Below are 21,493 nucleotides of genomic sequence, written 5' to 3' on the forward strand. Positions count from 1 at the left end.
TCCCTCGCTCGCTCGCTTTGAGCCTGTGCGGAGACCTGCACGGTGCGGCGGCTCCGGGCGGACCATGGCGGGGAGCTCCAGTTAAAGGCGTGTGGGCGCCGAGCTGGAGAGGACACCTTCGGCATCTCTGCCTTTTCAGGGGGCTTATTTAAACTACTGAGTCATTCCAGATTTAGGATTCCCTAAATAATCACCAACTGTGCCCGTCTCGTGCCGGAAAGCAAGCGGAGAGAGAAACAGCGCCCGCTCTGGGGACCCCGCGGATCGCCTCTCGCGGGTTTCTCCCCGAGGGTGCTTGGCCCTCGAGGATCTCCTTCCCTCCCTCCTGTCCTCCCCCTCCCTCGCCTCCCGCTCTCTTTGCAGTGCGAGGGCCCGAGTCGAGCTCACGGCAGCTGGAAACAGCGGCCCCCGCCCCGCGCCCCTCCCCAGACTCCGGCTGCCCGCTCGCACTTCGCGCCTCTCGGAATTCCAGAACTCCGGCGGCGGCCCCTGGAGAGCTGCAGCCGGGGCGATGCATTCCGTGGACCTCGCCCAGCCGGGACGGACCTCCTAATCTCCAGAACTGCGGGCTGCAGGGAGTTAAATTGCTGCCTTCCTCTCCTTTTCTCTTGCGGTTGGTGGCTTGTTTTCTCAAGGAACGTTTTATTCACTTTTTAGTATTTTCTACCGGGGCACGCTCCCCGCCTCGGTCCAGACTCTGCTTTGTAAATGGGTTTTATATGTATGTATGTGTAGATATACTTTGGACACCTTGCAACGCTTGAGCCTCTCCAACAGGGGCACGGCTTGTTATTTTGGACATCCTTCGTCCCCTTCCCCCTGGTACTCCGAACGCAGTGTGACCAAACTCCCCACTGGCCCCTTGGACGCGGATCGCCTTGGGGAGCAAGTTTGAGGTGCAAACGTCTACTTCGCAGGAAGGTCTGGGACCGCCCCATCATCGCCGCCAGCGGTTGGGGAAGTTTACATCTGGATTTTCACACGTTTTGTCGCCACTGCCCAGACTCGGACTAACCCTTGGGCGCCGAGTTTTCGGTACTGCAGCCTCTTCAAATATTAACACTGCTTCCCCGCGCCTGCCCTGTCCCTCCCGGCCGCCGAGGTCTTGCCCTCGCCCCGGCGGAGCGCGATCCCGAGGGCGCATTGGAGCCTGGGGCCCGGGGCCCGCGTTGAGCAGCTATGGCTGCGGCGATAGCCAGCTCCTTGATCCGGCAGAAGCGGCAGGCGAGGGAGTCCAACAGCGACCGGGTGTCGGCCTCCAAACGCCGCTCCAGCCCCAGCAAAGACGGGCGCTCCCTGTGCGAGAGGCACGTTCTCGGGGTGTTCAGCAAAGTGCGCTTCTGCAGCGGCCGCAAGAGGCCGGTGAGGCGGAGACCAGGTCAGTAGAAGCCCGGAGAGTGGGCTCCCCAGAGACCGACACTCCGCTCCCCTTCCTCAAGGCACCGGGGGACGCCCGTGCAAGGGAACCAGGATCCCTCTCTTCTGTTCTGGCCCCTCTTCTTCTCTAATTTCCAGACATCTCTTTCAACTACTCTCTGCCAGTTAATAGCTTCTTGTCCCATATTCAGGAAAACACTCTCTACTTTAATAAAACCACAGTTTGGCTGGTATGAGAGTTACATGTACAGATTCACCTAGTCCCAAATGGCCTGTAGAGTCTTGAGGGCAGTGACCACCTCGTTCACTTATTCATTCTCTCTCTTTCTCTCCCTCCCTACCGCCCTCTCCTTTTCTCTCTTCCATCCATCCATTTATTGAATACTTGTACTGCCCACTGAAGACCTAAAGATAAACAAGTCTCCCTATATCCCTCATAACAACATATGATAGACACTTAGTAAACACCAGATGAACTTAAATTTATTCTTCTAACTTCCTCCAGCAAACACATGGTATTTGCATCTATCAGACATACCAATCAATTTTTCATCTCTCCATTTCTTCTCCTGTCCTTTTCACTTCCTTTTACATAGTCCTCCTTTTCCTGTTCTCTTCTTCCGAGCACTCTCAGGGTTTCCAAGTGCTCTCCTCATTAACTTTTCCATCCTATTGCCTTCCTCCGCACACTCTCACTTAACTTTTGGGACATTAAGGGAACAAGATAGTATTCCAGTTTGGCCTCAGGGAGTGTAAAGAAACCTTGAGATTTGTCAGATTTTCATGGCATGGACTTTCTGAAGCTGATTCTCTTCCCTAACCTCAAATGATTGCTCTTGACATGTTTCTATTTACAAAGGAAATCGGATGCCTTGAGTTTCGTGTGATGATTCCCAGCTCAAGCCAGGCTAGTGTCCCAGTTTGAGAGAATAAAAACAGAATTGCTGAGAGATCTGTGCTTCCATCAGATGATTGATCCTCTGGGTGTGGCCGCAGGGTCGTTTGCAATATGCAGATACTCTACTCAGTGTGGACAGCTGAAAGGGAATACCATCTAGAAAGGGAACCTCCTTTGTGATCAGTTGACTAGTTTGCCTCTTTACAATGCTGATTATGGTATTCTCTTGGGCCCCAGGAATGAGGCACATGGGCTAGGTTAATCAGGGTAAGGAAAACGCTTGGAAAGTGTGGGCAAGTGGGGCTCAACATCAGTTTAGGCATTTGGGATTAAGCCTTGTGAAGAAGCCATCCTGTTTCATTTTCTATTGGGTTTTCATGACATTTTTCACTCCATAGTAGGCTCATTTTCTTATTCTGTGATGATAATAAAGTAGTCAATTTCAGGAGTAAGCAAAAATAATTATGATCACAAGGTTGGAGCTCCTCGAGTCTCTGTTATTTTATGTATGCAAAGACTAGAGTTATCTCTGTACAGTAAATAATTCATATTGGGGAAAATCAAATCACTTGTTTTGTTGTGCTGGGATCATTTGAAGGCCTTCTTCTCTCAGGGCTTATATGGTCTACATACAGGGAACTTTAAGGCTCTGAACTCAATGTGACTCTTATATCTCAGTCTGGGCAATATGTTATTCCAGTCAAGTTGAGATAATTATATGATGTTTGTGAGTTGATCTTATTCAGTCATCTCAGCTAAAAACAATGTAATAAGAATTATAGGTGGATTATATTTGTGTATTGATAGGATTTACTCACCTGATCTTTGGTTGAAGTTGATTTGGAGATGAGCAATGGCTTGATTTTGCATGGCTTAATTTGAATAGCTTAATTTTGCATAGGAAGGAAGGACTATATTCATTGCTTCCTGTGGCACTTTCCTAAGCATCTCATTAGAAAATAGTGAATTTGAGGGAATTTCTGAGTTTATTGTTTTCTTCTGTGTTCATTTAATCTGCTTCTTTTTTTTTTTTATCTACTTAGTGTTCATCTAGGCAGGGAGGATCCTGACTGGTGACTTCCTTTAGCTAAAGTGTCACAATCTGGCAGAGAGATGGCAGGACCTGTTAAGACATTCCCAGTGTGAGGGCAATACAAGTGCATTTGTACACTGCAGACTTCAGTTTGTTATGAAGTTTAGCTTAGAAGAATGGGAGTGTGGGGTGTGGAAAAGCTTTTTGGGAAAATGATAGTGGGCTATTATCATTACTAACAAAGCTAAATAATTAATCTGTTGATTTGCTGTCAGCAACTATGATTCACATAGCATGGGACGAGCCTATTTATAGAGAGATAGCACCTTCCACATCTCAATTCCAGAGAGGTTTCTTTAGCTGGATTCGGAGGAAGTTCCTAAACACCGAAAAGAAAAACTATTTGAAGAAATCTGTTTTATAAGCACTTTGATATGTTCTCTTATTTGAGTTATTCTTAAAACCAGTAGCCCTTCCAAGCCATATCCTTGTGAACTACAAACTGAGTTACACATAGTGAAGTGGTGAAATGGAATAATTTGTCCTGATAAAGAATTTCCACTCTGAATTTCTGTTATTGAGACACACATCCATTGACCAGACTCTCTAAAGGAGTGAGGGTACACCAGCCGAGTATTCCATAGGAAAGTCCATGGTTGTATTTCTGATTGCAGAAACAGCACATTGAGTGTCTCTCAATCTCTTCATAGCTCACCAAGTTCTGATATGTATAGTGTTGAAACTTTGTAAACACAGAGGAGGATCCTGAATTTATCATAGTAAAGGGCTCAGATTTTGAAATCACAGTAACACAGAATGAAAACATGGGGTCTGGCAGGGCAAGAGCTCACATCACAGTTTCAAGGCCATGGTGCAACTCGGGGTCTTTGTGAAGGCTATCCCGGAGCACTATGTGATGGCACACCCTGAGATTGTGCAGCAAAATCCTTACCTTTCTAGATGAAAAATCGTAAAGCCATAGCAAGTTTGTGGTTTATCGAAGGGTGTACAACTAGATTGTGGCAAAATTGGAACTAGACCTAGAGTCAGTTGATTTTTTTTTTTTGACTGCCTTCTTTGTGATACAACACAGAAAAAAGTAGTGCGAAGAACTGCGTGTGCACTATGAGAGGATGGAAATAATTTTGTGTTTTTGTTTTAACCATTAAGAGCTGGTATTACTATTATCATTATCATTATTATTTTATAATTAGAACAGAGATAAGAGTACAGGACCTGTCTCGCAGAAGATGGCAAGGCTAAGACAGGCAATTGGAGTTCTGAAACAAACACCCTGTAGCTAGCATGTATGATTGAAATGAACCCAATAGTGAAGACCTGTAGACAGTGCAGGAATGGCGAACCCTTAGGCACTGTGTGGGCTGCAGCTTTTTGGAAATGAAATGTTGGAGACTCTGAACTGGCAAGTTGGCTGAGTTCACTGAACCATGAAAGACTTTTTAAAACATTTCTGTTTGTGTACTTTCTTGTAAAGAAAGGAGCATTCTCATGTTGATTGAGTCATTATTTATATGTGAAATACGCATATGAGCCAGGCCTGCTGGAATATTTGCTTGAATGTTGATGTCACTTAATTTGCTGTACCTAGATTATTAATACATCCATATGAATTATGTGGCCTTTTCATTTCCAGCATTTGCCTTATTTTGAATAGAAACGCCCGAACAAATTGACTCCAAAAATGATGTATATTTTGACTCAGAAGTTACTGCAGGTAATGGGTAGCATTCACAATCGAGAAAGAAAATGTGTTTAGAGACTCTGAATGTCTGAGTAGCCACAAATCTTAGAGGTCATTCAGTATCGCACTTTCATTTTTCAAGTGAGAACCTTTCTGGAAAGTGCAGAGGAACTTGATAAGCTTAAATCTATGTATTTTAAGTGATTTTGGTGTTTTTATTATTTTTCTATAAAATGTAGTTATTTCTCTTAAACAAGAACATTAAAAAAAAAGTCAACTGAGAGAAATCCCTTACCTAAAAAACATTAGATGTTTTTCAGATTTTAAGTGTTTGGTTTTATATGTCCTTCCCTTAAAAAAAAAAAAAAGGTGTAGTATAATTGCACTAAGTGATAAAATAAATCAAAGAAGTGATTGTAACTTTACCAAAATTTGTGGTTTTTCTTTGTCATATTTTTCTGAGTCCTTATTTTTGCTATTATAAAAATTGTGGCTGTTCAAAATATTTTAGTATTCTTCAAACTTGTTTTGGTAGATATACAGTATTTAACAGCATACTCATTTGACATTTTACTATCAAACATACTTTTACATAGAGGAAGAAAACATTACAGTAAATAGAAGATGACATCATGAAGATGACAGCATAGGTGAAATAATGTGTAATCATGTGATCTATGGAATATAAATTACATTTTTATAAATTGAAATAAATGTATATACATCAAGAATAGATTCTTATGACAGAAGATATTCTACATTTACAGCAAGTACTTTGTATTTTCTCTTTTAAAAGTGTGACTCATGTCTGAACTACAAAATCAGTCTAATTAAATGTATTTGGCTTGATGTTTGTTAAAAAGAAACAAAATAAGCTTTTTTCCTCAGAAACCCACCCCAGGGTTTAAACTGATACTTTGTATGTGTTTTCAAAATCCTGTTTTTCTACTGCAGTGCATTCTCATCAACAAATTATGTTTCCATTATAAGAACATTTTAAAATAGGTACTGTGATCTCTTGATTTCTTTCATCTCAAAGAGATCTCATCAAGCTGTAACTCAGGATTAAGGCATAAAGTTTGAATGCAGTTGTTATTCTTTAGCAGAATTAGAAAAACAATTTGTAGGAAATGAGGTAGTCTCTGTATTTGAGGAAGCAATAGAAATATTTTGGAAGATATTTAGGAAAAAAAAGCTTTGTCTTATAAAATTAAATTTTGAAAAGTCCTGGCCTTACTGGTATGGCACCAAATTGCATTTATTCTTGGTGAGAGCATATTTGTGCATGGATATTACAATGCAGATTTGGTTTGGGAAATTTCTTAATAGTGATTATTTTTTTCTTCTTCTTGATTGCATCATCGTAATGTGTATTTGCTATTGACCTTTTCTCCTAGCATTATTATAAATTTTATGAGGACTCTCAATGACAACCTTGTTAGACATAGGGGACAGAATATACTACATTTTGGGTTTTTTCTATTGCTTACCTATGGAATTACAGAGCTTGTTGTCTAAAGAAAGATGCACCATATCCGAAGGGCTCCGATTCTGAGGTCGTCTTCTATGCATCTGTGAGAGGGAGGTGCCTTAGATGTAAAATGTCTATAATTGATCCTATATAATAATAGATTTTAATAACAACTAACTTGACAATGTGACTTCATAATTTACAGTTTCTTCACAACTTTTGCCTCTTATATTCTTTATACCAATCCACTTAGTTCACTCCATTTTAGAAATAAGAAAACTAAGCCTTAAAGTGCCAAAGAGACTTTTTCATGTTCATGGAATCAGAAGGTGACTAAGCTGTCACATGGCCCCCAGTCCCCATACTGCAGATCATCTGTCTTTATCTTCTACCAGGTTTACCTAAGAAGCCCTGAATCTGAATAACTTAATTTGATTCGAAGGTGGGGAATTATTGTTGGGGGAATCCAATGAAGAGTTTAAGAAATGTGGAATGATTATAGGGTTTGCTTTGCTCTGTGTTGTGTGATCTAGAGTCCTCAGGGAGGAGGAGTGAAGTGGATAAGCTGACGATATTCAGGCCGGTACTGAAGAAGCAGTCCTTTGGTTGTGTTATGTCCTGGGCACAGCCTCCTGGCTGGGATGTCCCTCTCTGCATGAGAGCAGCCTCAGAGATATCAGGGGGTGCCACTTGGGGCACCTAAAAACCTGCTGGGAGACTTGGGCCCAGAGGGGCAGACTTTCTTGACTATAAACATAAACAATTGCTTGAGATGTTTTCGAAAGTAAAGAGGTTAATACGAAGTTCAGGAGAGCCCTGTAGGATTTAGTCTTTATTTATTTAATTTTATTTTTTTAAGTTACCATCTTAGTCACAATGTAGCAGAGCAATTAAGTCTGTGGACTTCAGAGTGAGATCTGATTCAAATTCTGGATATATTATTTGTAAGAACATTAATCAAGTTTCTTAATATCTTTGTGCTTTAGTTTGCTGATTTGTAAAATGAAGATACAAGCCCTAGCATTCGGTCAGGAAATGCCTCTCTGAGGAAGACTCATTTAATCTGAGCTCCAAAGGATGAGACGGGCAAAGAGGGATGGAAGAACATTCAAGGCAGTAGAGAACAACTTGTGTTAAGGTTGATGTGAGATGGAGCTTGGGGCTTTTGAAGAAAGTCAAGTATAGCTGCAGCAATGAGAATGAGGGGAGATGGGTACAGGTGGTATTGGAAAGCTTGGGGCAAGGACTGAATTGTGTGGGGCCTTCAAAACCCTTCGAGGCATTTTACATTTTAATTGAGGATCCAAAGAAGGATCAGCAGTAGGGGTGATATAATGTGACTTGTATTTTTAAAGGGGCACTTTGGCTTTGGAGAAAAGAGTGTGTTGCAAGGGATCCAGAGTGAAAGCAAAGGAACAGTAAAGAGGCCAGGGCATCAGCCTGGGCCAGCAGTTTTCAAAGTGAAGTACAGAGGCCCTGGGAACTCCCTGAAAATCTTTCAGTGGGTCTGCAAGGTCAAAACTCTTTTAATAAAAATATTTCATAACAATGCTAATTTTTTGCCTTTTCCACTCATTCTGTCACAAGTGTCCAGTGGAGTTTTCCAGAGACTGTATGATATATCCACAATCATCTGGAAAGGCTATTAAGATTTTCCTTCCTTTTCAACCGTATTTTTGTGTGAGGTCAGGTTATCTTTATATCCCTTTAACCACAACAACATATCGCAGATTGAATGTAGAAGCAGGTTTGAGAATCCAGCTGACTTCTGTTAAGCCAGACGTTAAAGAGATTTGCAACCATGTTTATAAACAAGTCTTTTCACTAATTTTTTTTGTTTGTTTTGGAAAATATAGTTATGTTTTATTAAAACATGCTATTTATGTTAACACTAATGGGCTTATTTTTATTTTTAATGAATAAATATTTGAAAATTGTCATTGTAAGTTCTAAATACAGTAAATATTAAGAGATATAATTGACATAAACAAAAGATCTTTGGGGTACTCAATTTCTAGGGGTGTAAAAGGGTCTTGAGACCAAAAGGTTTGAAAACCGCTGGTCTAGGTTGTATATGATAATGACATAAAATTAGGTGGTGGCCATAGAAATGAAAAGAGTGGGTGGAGGGAGAATGAACAGACCCTGATCAGAGGTAGACTATGGGTTCAGAAAGAAAGATGCCTGGATAATTCCTGGCTGAACAACTCAATAATGAATTGTGCCTTTGCTGAGATAGAGGAATGCTGGTGGAGAAGCAGAGTTGATATGGATCAAATAATATATTTATCAAACTACAAAGCACTATAGAATGCCATGTGGAAAATTGGTTATAATTTTTTGTCTAACAGTTACATAATATGCTGAAAATCCTTAATACCTATCTCTACAAGGCTATCTACTTTGTTCTTGAACTTTTAAGGAAACACTGTAGAATGCTCACCCTCCTGCATTGATCAGGAGGTACTGTCTTGCAAGGGCAGTCTTATAAGCAAATATGTGTTAGGCAGTGACAAATATTAAGGAAAGCAGAAAACATTAAGTTTTTCTAGTCTTTTAAAATTGAAACAAAATATTTAATATTTAATAGGACTTCAAAGACTTTTGACCTGGTTTAGTCCTAAATATCCATATTCTGAAATGGCTTTTGTTTATGTACCTAGATGGGTTTTATAAGTGATTTCGATCAAGTTCACTGTCCTTTGCATACTCAAATCACTTTAAAAAGACAAAGTGTAAAATTCTTCTCATTTGTTTCTACCTATTATTAATGTCATTTGATTAGTTTGTGGCACTGTACATCCCCCAGACTCCCTGCTTCTAACCACACTCATGTTAATGCCTCTTAATGGGAGTTTGAGTATATATAATCTTTTCTTAATGACTTTTCAGGGTTCAATCGAGAGGGCCCTAAGGCCTAAGACCAAATTTGATTTCCTAGAAGAGAAGAATGACATGGGACAAATAGGACCTGTACATCGAATCATAAAATGTTAGAGCTTAGCACTTATATAGGCCAGTGGCTCTCAGCCCTAGCTGCAAAATGAAATCAACTGGGAATTTTTAAAATATGCTAATGGCCACACACCCAGAAAGTCTGATTTAGTGTGTTCACTCTGGGGCCCAAGCATCAGTCATCAGTTTTGTTTGTTTGTTTGTTTTTAATTCTCTAGATGATTCTAATGTGCAGCCAGGGTTTGGAGCCACCAAATTGTTCCAATTCCTTCTTTTCATACTTTGTCACCTTTAAAAAAATGATTACTTTAATGTATTTAGGCCTTTAGGAACATTAATGCCTTTAGGAACACATTTATGTTGCCTAAAAATTGTGTACAGTAATAATAATTATAATGATGATTCCTCCTTTCTTAGTCCATTCTGGTTGCTATGAGAATATACCATAGACTGGGTGGTTTAAACAACAGAAATGTATTTCTCATAGTTCTAGAGGCTGGGAAGTCCAAGATCAAGGAGCCAGAAGAATCGGTGTCTGGTGAGGGTCCTGGTTCATAGACGGCAGTCTTCTTTTTCTGCCTTTTCATATGGCAGAAGGGGCAGAGCCCTCATGACCTAATCACCTCCCACATACCCCACATCCTAATACTGTCACCTTGGAGGTTAGGATTTCAGCATATAAATTTGGGCCATATGTAAACATTCAGTCTATAGCACCTTCCTTTTGCTTATTGGTGAATCTTTCAAGTATTTCATGGTGTCCCAAAACTGAGCTGTATCATGTGCTATGTTTGTGGGCCTCATCTGTGAGGATAATGTGAGTTCTCAAGGACAGGACCTGTGCCCTGGGCAGCACTAGATTCTCAGTGCCCAGCATACTGCCTGTGTCACTGCAATCCTTCAGTCACTGTTAAATCAATGAGCAAATGACACGCCAACTCATTGAGCAAACCTCAGAGGAAGAGGGATTCTGAACTGCGTATTGCCACTTCTCACATAAAGATGCTAAGGTCCTGCAAGCCCAGTGTTTGCCAATTTCACAGTGCTAGTTAGAATTAGATTCTGGATTTGAACCCATTTTGTTTTTCCTAATCTAGTTTTCTTTTCATTCTGATGGTACTGGAAATGCACCTCAGTTTCCCTCTTTGAAAAAGCAAGAGAGCTATATTTAAGGATACCTAAAGTTTGAAAAGCCATTAACTAAAGCTCCCCTCCCTCCAAGAGAAACACTTATGGCTGGGGACTTGAAACACTAATCTGCTCCCTGCTTGTTACTTAACCACGAAAGATAAAAACTATTTTCCTAACGTGCTGTTTTGGATGTTCCTAACTGCATCCCAGGGTTTAATTTCCTGTAATGCACTAATAAACATATCTTTGTCTAAAATATTAGTCTTTATTTCTTTTGACTCCCCCCCCCCCCCGCTCCCTGCTTGTTACTTAACCACGAAAGATAAAAACTATTTTCCTAACGTGCTGTTTTGGATGTTCCTAACTGCATCCCAGGGTTTAATTTCCTGTAATGCACTAATAAACATATCTTTGTCTAAAATATTAGTCTTTATTTCTTTTGACCCCCCCCCCCCCTTTTCGGCCTATTCTTTTCCTTCAGGCTTTAGGAATTAAATCCAATGTGCTACCTGCAGTGTTTCAGACTTAAAAACAAAGGTCAAAAAGAGGATTGAAATGAAGTGTGGAAGAGATTCATGAGAGAAAAACTATGAGCTTGTAATTTATAAAGAGAAAAAATTGACAAAAATTTCAAAAGAGCTTTTTAAAAAAATTTCATTGGTGGCTTAAATTGTATTTTAATTTGGGAATTCAAAAGATGAACCAGAGCATCTTCTCAGTGCCCTAGAATCAGACAATACTCTCCAAATAATTAAGAACCAGGAGCAAAATTTAAGTATCAAAGGTAGGGATTCATATTTGAATCTCCTGCTTAGACTAGGTGTCAGATTTTGTTTTTAGACAAATAGCTTTAGCCGAGCTGTTCACAAAATATCCATTCCGTATTCAATATTACCTTAAAGAAAGAACTACCCCAAATCACCCAAAGAAACTGTAACAGAAAAGCTTTATCCATGTCTGAGTAATTAATAGAAAATGATGGAAAATAAAGAAAATCTCACATTCTAAGAAAACTCATTTCTCACTATGGAGCGAGTGAAAGTTGTGTTGCTTCTTGATTTAATACCTCAAAGGAGGACTGCAGTAAATTTTTGCAACCAGAGTGTAGCCATAGAGGAAAGGGGAAATGTCATATGAGATGATTGTCTAGAAGCTCAGAATTCTATGAAAGGAAGTCACATTGACAGAAACCCAGGCATCTTCTGTAGTCCTCTTTGTGTAGGATATTCCTCTGAGAGATTGGAGATTTAATTTCCCTTCAGAAAGGTAGAGTGGGTTCCTGATTGCCTCCTTGCCTCACCTGTCTTTCCCTCATGGGCCCTGGGCCATTTATCCTCTGCAGCTTTTGCTTGGGAAAAGAGGTGGCAGCATTGTGGCTGGTCCTGACTCTTGTTAACTTTCACCTGAACCACTGCTGCTCTGCCTGTCACCTTCTTCATGCTGAACAACCACATTCAGTCTGAAGCTGGTTTCCTTTGGGCTGATGGGCACACCTGTGAGGGCTGGAGGGCAGTAAGCTTCATGCACCTGGGTTCATTGTTTGAATCCAGGTAAGTGCCTGAAATTCTGATTAAAACTCTTGTTGGGACTGGCTCTTTGGTTAGGGCTTTTGTCTCAGACCATTCTTTATCTTACACTGGAGGATGAATTTCTATGACCTCAGCCTTGGGAGGTCCACCTAGTAAGGTGTATAACTTAAAGTGTTGCATTAGAAAACATCGAAGCTCATTACAATTAACCTACCCATCTAATGGAAAAGGGAATTGAAACTCATAGTGGGTAGGTTAGATCATATAGCTACAAAAGGCAGAGCAAGGGCTGAAACTCACCATAAGCCTGTTCCTTGCTGCTACACCAGAGCTGCCTGTTGTGGGACACTGCCCAATGCTGGTAGCAAGATCTACCTATGTGTTCTGTGTCTTGAGCAATATTAATATGGATAGATGCTTTTAAATATCCATAGTTGAGATCAATTGGTGCCTGCAGTGAGACACCTATTGAGTATATTAGGTACTCAAGAACGGGATATAGAAATAATGAGAAAGTCCCTGTCCTTTTCCTGTAGGGCAATATTTAATCGAGATTTGTTAACTCTGGCTATATCTGTATTACCGTTTTCAAAGTTGTAGTTTTGCTGTATTCTTTTGGACAGTTTCTCCTTTAATGTCTATATTTTAAGAAAAGTAATAATTCCTTAATTTAAAAAATATTAGCCACAATCTGTCTTTTAAAAATGCACTTGTGGGTTCAAGGCCTGGCTAGGAGCATATGGCGTTATTATCATATCATTAACATGAATAGGCTGCACAATCAAGATTCCTTCTCCCCACCTTCCCCACACACTGTTCTAGCCAACCTCAACCTTCTTGACATTCATAGAATGTTTACTGCATCTATCCATTTCAGTTCCTTTAATTTATAGGTTTTTTTTTCCCTACCCAAGGGATGCCATTAACCTCTACACCTATCCTTCACTTACCCAAACACAACTGCTCATTTATCCACCTTGCTGCAGTCCTGCCCATTATTTGAAGCCCAGCAAAATTCCCATCTCTTCTGCTGGATCTTCTCAGATATTCCAAGGTAGAATGAATCACTGCCTGCCCCAGGCTTTGTACCTGTATTGTTGTCTGTAGTTCAGTCTGTCTTATCCTGTAATTACTGTATAAGTACCTATCTGTTTCTGCCACCGGAGTATAAGTTCCTGGAGGACAGGATCCTGTCATTTTAATGCTTTCTATATAATAGGTGATCAAAAGTAACTCATCAAAATGAAATTAATTCCTTTGGTGACCAATGTGCTCACAGCATCAGTACTAGTCAGGCTCTAAGGGAATTTCTGCACAAATGTGAAAATGCTGACCAGGAAAAGATATTAGTATTTTAGGCTAATAATAATTTCTGTTTATTTGATATTAAGATACAAAAATTCCATTAACCCATTTTTATTTGACGTAGAGGTATTAGAAAAATGCTTAAAACTCCATGTCTTCCTTTTGTCCCCAAATCAACTTGTAATTGCCACTCGTTTCACTCAGCATGTCCTTTGCCTAGTAGCATCAGAACTTTCCTTTTTATCAGAAGGGTAACCACTTATGAAGGGGCAGTGTCTATGGGCATGCTAAAAAGGGAGCATCTTTATATTAATTGATATCTTTGCCCCAGAAACTGAGGGGAAGAGGGAGTGTAGCCAGTCTGGAAAAGGGCCCTTTTCTCTTTTGACTGGCTTAAGTTTATTAACATAGGATTAACAAGGAATAACCTTTGCCATTGATTTCAAATTTAGTCATGCATGGTACTTATATTTACAGTTAAGACCAACAAGTTATTTTAGTATTAAGTACCCTTGAGGGAACATATTCACTCTGGCTTCACTTTCTTTGGTGAAGCTCTAAGTGATGGGGGAATACAATATTGATTGGGTCTAATGAAAAAGGTTCTTTCTGTCAACACTTTATTACCTCATTGGCTTTTCTTCTTTTCTCTTCTCTTACTTTTAAAGCTATTGACAGCAACATTAAGTAAGTCTTCTGTATATGCTATAATCCTTTGTATTTAGTCTTTTGCTTGGTTTGAAACCTAGCCTTTTTAAAAAGAAAATATGAATAAGAGATTTTTGATTTAGTATAAGATAACATGGTATCATAGAAATAACACTGGCCTGGGAGTCAGAGTCCTTGTGACCTTGGGGAAGTCCTTTTTCTTTTCTTTCGTTTAGTTTCCTCATTTTCAGGAAAAAGGGATTACTATCAGATGGATTTTGAGATTTCTTTCAGCGTTATCATTCTTGAGGTATATTTCTGGTGTTAGTATTCATAGAGGATAGGTGGATGGATTCCAAAATATCTGAATGTCAGATATAAGAAAATAGCTTAATAATGTATTTGATATGAAGTTCTAGGAGATTTAACATACATATTAAATGGATACCAAAAAATTAACAATTTTTTTGTTTAACTGCTCTCTTCTATGTTCTTTATTTGTTCTTATATTCATTAATGTAAAAATGAATGAAAATTGACTGTATTTCTAAATTTTCCTTGTAATAGTTTAGTGTCCAGATTTTCATCAGGCATTCAAAGTAGACTATCACATAAGTTTGGACTTCAGCACTGGAGGTAATTAATAAAATGGAGGAACCAGTTTATATTCTAATGTGAAATGCATTTATTTATTTTGTGGTCTCAAAGAGAAGATAACAATAAAAAACAGACTGGAAAGGAACTATGATATTGAGTGAAAGTTGGAGACTTATTTTTGAATAAGCTAATGTGGAACATCATTTTTTAGGACAATTTTACATTAAAAAATGTAAATGTGGTAAAGTATAGCATGCCATAGGAATTAGGATGGTAGCAGAGAGGCAACTCATGCCTTAATCATCAAGTTTTTAGATTTCCTAGACATTGGGATACACCTTTTAGGTACATTTTCCATTGGAATTTCATCAATTAAGGAAGGAAGAAAGCAACACTTACTGGATGGGAGGTTGACATTCTGTTAGAGTTATGAGATTTAACATTATGGAAAGTTGGTGAAATTTAATTGTGCTCATTAGTGGTAATACTAGAAAATTTCGGAAGGAAGGGTATAATTAAAATATTGCCTAAAAAGAGATTTTAGAGTTTCTGTGAGTTTCATTTATGTATATTATCCATATCATCTGTTCTCATAGGTGTTATTGGTATTTGACCTTTTTCTTCTGCAGTTTTTTCCCCTTATCTGTGCAGTATGATTACAATGTTAATCATAATACAGTTTCTTAGTATCCACGGAGGATTGGTTCCAGGACACTGTGTCCTTCCCCTCCTCACCCAGGCGGTGGGTACCCAAATCTTCAGTTGTTTTAGTCCCTTCTATAAAATGGCCTAGTGTTTGCATATAACATACATATATACTCCTGTATACTTTGTCATCTCTAGATTACTTATGATACCTAATACAATGCCTACACATCACTTCATTCACGTAGATTCAGTGTAGTACTCATTGCACGGCAAATTCAAGTTTTGTTTTTGGAACTCTGTGGATTTTTTTTTTTCCCCAAATATTTTTGATATTCAGTTGGTTAAACCCACGGATATGGAGGGCTGACTATACATAAGAAATTTAAGTTTAATCTTTTATACCATTGATCATGTCACTTCACCAAAAATAACCTTGGCCTGCTCCCTGAATTTGAAGTCTAACACAAAGTCAATTTTAACCATTCCATGAGAAGGGCTCTTTTTGTTTCTGTAGATAATGTCATAACAATCAGTAGAGGCTACTTCAAAGTGTGTACCAAACATGAGGAACCTTCAGAGAAACAATTTGGAGGACTGCTATAGCATTATTTCTTCCTATGCAAATATGAGTTGGAGTGAATGTAGGATTCTATTGAGTTACTGGCTGATTTACTGTTTGATTAAACATGGTGCTAATAAAGTCATTTCTTGAGTTTAGTCCTTCTGTAGAACATGGCTATTAATCTATTTCAGGCTGAAACACAAAGCCTATGATATCGCTTGACACGTAGATGCCACATAAAATACATTTGTTGAATGTAAAAGCTTACCAATGACATCGGCCTAAGAAAACCAAGTAAATACAAATTATTACACCTGATGGAAAGGGAGAGTGGGAGGCACTCAGCAATGTTTTTTTTTTTTTTCCTTTTTGTCTTTTTTTTGTGTCCGGCAACGGATCGCAACCCTCAGTGTCGCGCCCGTACCGGACCAGGACCGGCAACAGGATCGCAACCCTCGGTGTTGCGCCCGCATCTCGCTCAGCCAGTGAGCGGGAACCGGTCTGTATGTGGGATCCGAACCCTCGGCGGGCTCCGAAGCGGCACACTGTAGCAGTGCGCCACCGGGCCGGCCCACTCAGCAATGCTTTATCAGCACCCGTAAGTAGTCATCCTCATCTATACTATGAGAATTTGAGAAGTTTGAATTTGTTGGGTGAAATTTTCTGATTCAGCTTTATTCCACATATAGGTAGAACTAAAAGCAAAACTATACCTCATTAATTTTGTAATCATAGAGTTACAGGGGACTTTAAAAGTCATCTAACTTACTTGATATTTGAGACCCTCTGACCCCATCACCACTGTTAATTCATTTGCATTTTCAATGATCTGACAGACATTTGCTTACCTATCTATCTAATACTGAAGTATGGCTCAATAGAGAAAAAGATACAGGCCTTTCTCTTAAGAAGATTGTGGGTTAGTGGAGGTACAGAACACCAAGAATTTTATATTTAGTCCAGCTGTCTACTTGAACAGTTTAAAGAGTCAGGAATCTTACTCTTAAATTCTAATGGTTGATCATTACATATGTTGTCATCTCTGATTATTAAATGTTTTATTTTCCCAAATGTTAATCCCAAGTTTGTCACTTGCAAGCTCCTTAATTAAAGTCTTTTATAAAACAAAAAAAAAGGAAAAAGCTCTAATCTATTTTCTACATAATAGTGCTTTAGATCAGTGCTTCTCAAATTTTAATGTACATTTGAATCACCCAGTATCTTGTTCAAATGCAAATTCTGCTTCAGGAAGTCTAGGTGGTCTCGGGAGTCTCTCCCGGGTCATTCGGTGCTGCTCGTCTAGTGCCCACACATTGATTAGCAAGGCTCTAGACAACTTACTATGCCATACCTCCTCACACTCCCTAGTCATTCCATGTCTTACCACTTCCAATCTACCTTTCCTAGTTTCTCACTTCTTGCTTACACAAGTGGATTCAAGCCCCTCTGTAGGGGTGATTTGATGTACTGAAAAATTTGACAAACTTAGAAGCCAGTAGAGACATGGTCAATTTATTTAACCTTTCTGGTCCTCAGTTTTCTAGACTGAAAATCAGGACCCAACACTGACTTAGCCTAAATTTGGCAATAATTAATTTGAGATGAATTAATAGCACCTAAAATTGCATTGCATATAGGAGGTGTGTTGACCATCCTGATTACCTACCTGTTCACAAACTCAAATTTATCAATATCATTGTAGAGGGTGTTGCTTGGAATCAAATATAATAATCCATGTTTAATCTGATAAACCCAGAGTAAAATATTTTCAGTCTAGATCAGAATTTCCTTTAGGAGAACACTTTATCCCTGTGCACAGTAATATTTGGTCAGCTGTCCTTGAACTGCTGTTTATACTGTGCTTTGAGAAAATAACTTTATAATTTCACAGTAGCAATTTTATTATTTTCAGTGTTAACTAAACTACTAGGATTTTCATAAGAGGTTTTTGCCTGCATTCGCAATTAAGTCTCCAGTTGGTCTAGACTTTACACGAATTGATTCAGGCACTTTTACAGGTAGATTTCACAGCATGTAAACTGTATGCTCGAAGGCCTTACTGTGTTTAGTTTGAAACTGAGCATATTTTAGTCTGAGCATGTTGTTTTGCCCAATTGCACTGTTACACTTTGTAAATTTATGTAATGAAGAGATTATACATTTTGCTAATCCCAAAAGAGTAGTTCTCTTTGTCCTCCTTTGCTCATACAAGCACACATTCATCATTCAGGCCCACTTCCCAGGTAAAATTATCCACCTTCTCCTTTGTGCACCCACCTTCTCTGTAGATTCTTTTATCATAACACCTGTACCACTTTATTGAAATTATTTGTTTCCTATAGTTTTTGTTCTGCTAGACTCTGAATTTGTCAACTGCTGTGTCTGTGAGAGTTGGGTCATCTTCATGAACATTAGTGTTTGCTGAATGATATTCTTAATAGAGGTCTTCCCTGTTTTACTGATTTATTTATTTTCTCTTTTCTCTGCTCCCATTTCTCTGTATAAGCTCTTTCTTATTGACTTCATCTGTCTCCTCTACATTTCTGACCCACAGATTGATATCTGAGCTCCTCATTGAAATTTCCAACTACATGCTAGATACTCCATGTAGTTGTTCCAGTATCTCATTTTGAATTTGTTATTATCTTTCTGCAGACCCCAATCTGCTTTGTATCTTTAGTTTCCCATCTCAGTGAATGATACTACTAAGGGTATCTAGTAGACATTTAGCAAATAGTGGTAGTTTTCTGAGAAGAATCTTCTTGTCTGCTAGGTTGGAAACTCTACTTCTCCTTGACTTGTCTCCTCTTTAAGCCTCCTATCCAGTCACATACTTCGTTGATTTTATCTCTGTGATGTTTTATTTCTTTGTTTATTCATTAGGTTACTAACTGAGGACTTTCTGGGAACCATAAGGGACATTAACAGGAATCAGGCACAGTCATTGACATCATGTAGCTGACAACTTTTATTCCATATTTTCTTTTTTTCATCCCTCCTGCCATAGTTTTGTATAGGGAAAATCAAGTAATGAAATGGGACTTAAACAGTGAGTCCCTTTTCTTGAATCTCTGGTCATTCTTTACACAGACTTTTTAAAAACACACTATTATCATGGAATTTTCATATGAAAAAATCTTTGCAACAGTTCCCAACTGCTTACAAAAGCACCTTTAAGTGGCCTTAAAGTAACTGTGACTGCCTGAGATCTTGTCCGGTGGATGCAATCTCTTTATCCTCTCTCAGTGCACTTACCCTCAGCTCCCACACTCTGAAGCATGGCATTTGCACCAGGCCGGGGAAGATGAGAATTTCAATAGGCAGTAAATGTGGGCGGTGAGCACATGAACAAATAAATGAATAGAGATGGGAAACTGCATGGCTGCATGTTCCAGCAGTTATCCAAACTAAGAAATAAATATATGACACAAAAGGGCCTCTTCCGTCCCTCCCTTTTGATATTTGCCATGTAGTATGCAATCTAAGCAGCCCTAGAGCACATGTTGGATGTGTTCTAAGGAAAGAAAACTCAGATGTCAGAATGTTTTTCGTAAATGAAGTGAACTAAGTCAGTGGTTATGAGTCAGCCTACAGAAAAGCTCTTTCTTTATATACCTGGGTTACCATGGTGCCTTTCTTGGTTTAGATTAAATATTTCAAAATTGAAATGAGAACCTTAGAACATGATATTTAAGTAGAGGAAGTTCTATTTATTGCCCAGATATTATGGACGATGATCTTAATCAGACATATAATACTCACTTCACCATTTGTTCCTTGGGTTGATTTTTGTGCCATCATCTAGGTTGACAGTAGCTTGTACCTGACACCTCTGGTTTATAACCTTGTTTAAAAATTACGCATTTTGAAAAGTGAGTCTTAATCACTCATAAGAAAATGCCTGTTTCTTAGCCTTTTGTGTTGAATAAAGATTTAAAAGTGATTTAAAGTAGAATCAAAGTGAAATTGATCTAAATTTTAGCTTTTTACTTCTTTTTACGTTATTAAGTCAATTACACACTAACGACTAGGTATGCTCAGTTTCCTTTTTAAAATCTAGACTAGTAAAATGGAAGTGCTCATGTTGACAGGATTGCATTGAAGTATATGTAAGTAGCTTTCAAACTTCCTCTTGAAGAAATGCTCAGTCCAGATTGTCCCAGACCTGAGGGGAAAAGTTGTGGAATATGTATTGTTAATTTAAATCTTTAAATATGTGTTGGCTATTTAATTCTGTTTCATTATAAGACAATGTATTTTTTTTTAGTTACCATTGTTTTCTTCTTCTTTTTTGCCTCTTTTTTCAATAACTTGCTATCACAGACAGCAGTATCAGGTCATAAGAGACAAAATTTTGGCACTGCTTTATATTTCTTAAGATGTAAGTGAAGGTTTTGCTCATTTTATTTTTCTTCTTTTCCATACATTTTATTTTTTTTAAATGTGAATATCTTTTAAAATATGTTTTTTAAACTTGAATACTTATTTATAGTATTTCACAGTTTCTGGCATCATAAAGCAAGTTGCTTTCAATAATGTGAAATATTTTTAAAATATAAATTTATGATGACTTTAGTTAAAAAAAAATTATATCAGTTTTAAAATTTTTATTTTACCTTCTGTATTCACATATTGAGATTATGTGATTGTAAATCATGTATCTCCCTTAATAGACTGAATTCTTTTAGGGCATGATCTATATCTGATTTCTAATTGTAACCTCTACAACATTTGGCACATCATTGCATTTCTTCAGACCAAGAAATAAAAACAAAAAACCCCCCCAAAAACCCACCTAATATATATTAATCTTTATACCTTTACGTATTATAAATAAAATGCATTATAAATCCTAATACACTCCAAATTAATATAATGATTCATTTTTTTATAGTTGAGATTCCATTACAATGATTTGGATTGTCTGCCTTTATTTATTTTTATAAACACTTATGTTTTACATATTTTCAATTACATAAAACAATTAAGAACAGCTATGATCAAACTTTAAAGTCATGACATTTCTGTTCTACTGCTTAGTTTATTGAAAATAACTACTGATTTACTGAAAGAATGAAATAAGACATAAGATCTATTTTTTAAAAATTATCAAAGGTCATTCAAGTAGGCCTGGCTTTCTGAATTAGTTTATTAATAAACCATTTTTCTTTTCTGAGCTTAAAAATAAAGAGACATCTTTGGATGTCTAATCATCTAACTAGATGGTTAGATATACTTTTGGTTCATTTGAACCTTAAAATTTTGAGCTTCTGAGTAGCTTCTGCCTGGTCTTACACTTGTCACATCTATTCTGTGAATTCATAAAAGGGCTAACTATGAGGTGCCATTAGACTTCTTCCTTGGAGATATCATCATAAAATATTAACCAACCCCTCTGTAGGATGTTCCCTTATGCAAGCGGGTCAGAGCACATTATGATTCACTGATAATAATACAATCTGATTATGACCCTAGGACTTCAGTGTAGTGATACCATGTGTGAGGCAGGAACACCATGGGTATTTTTCTGTACTCTTTCTCGAACACAGTGCAGGTCCCTGCCAGCAATTGCCCCTTTTCATATTTATGTTATTGTTATTTATATTGTTAATCATAGAAATATTCATATTAGAGATA

The 21,493-nt window shown here is 38.3% G+C and overlaps 1 protein-coding gene across 1 annotated transcript in view; it reads left to right on the top strand.

Moving 5' to 3' along the window:
* Positions 1 to 314: 314 nt before the first annotated feature.
* The window catches only part of LOC103597289 (fibroblast growth factor 12), a gene marked incomplete at its 3' end in the record, with an annotated part of 82,675 nt that continues 61,496 nt past the window's right edge, over positions 315 to 21,493 (top strand). The window contains exon 1 of the mRNA XM_008581109.1: positions 315 to 1,378. Within this exon, the coding sequence (XP_008579331.1) occupies positions 1,180 to 1,378 (199 nt within the window). The remainder of the gene's footprint in view (positions 1,379 to 21,493) is intronic.

Source organism: Galeopterus variegatus, unplaced genomic scaffold, assembly GCF_000696425.1.
Source record: "Galeopterus variegatus unplaced genomic scaffold, G_variegatus-3.0.2 Scaffold2268, whole genome shotgun sequence".
Lineage (NCBI taxonomy): Eukaryota > Metazoa > Chordata > Mammalia > Dermoptera > Cynocephalidae > Galeopterus > Galeopterus variegatus.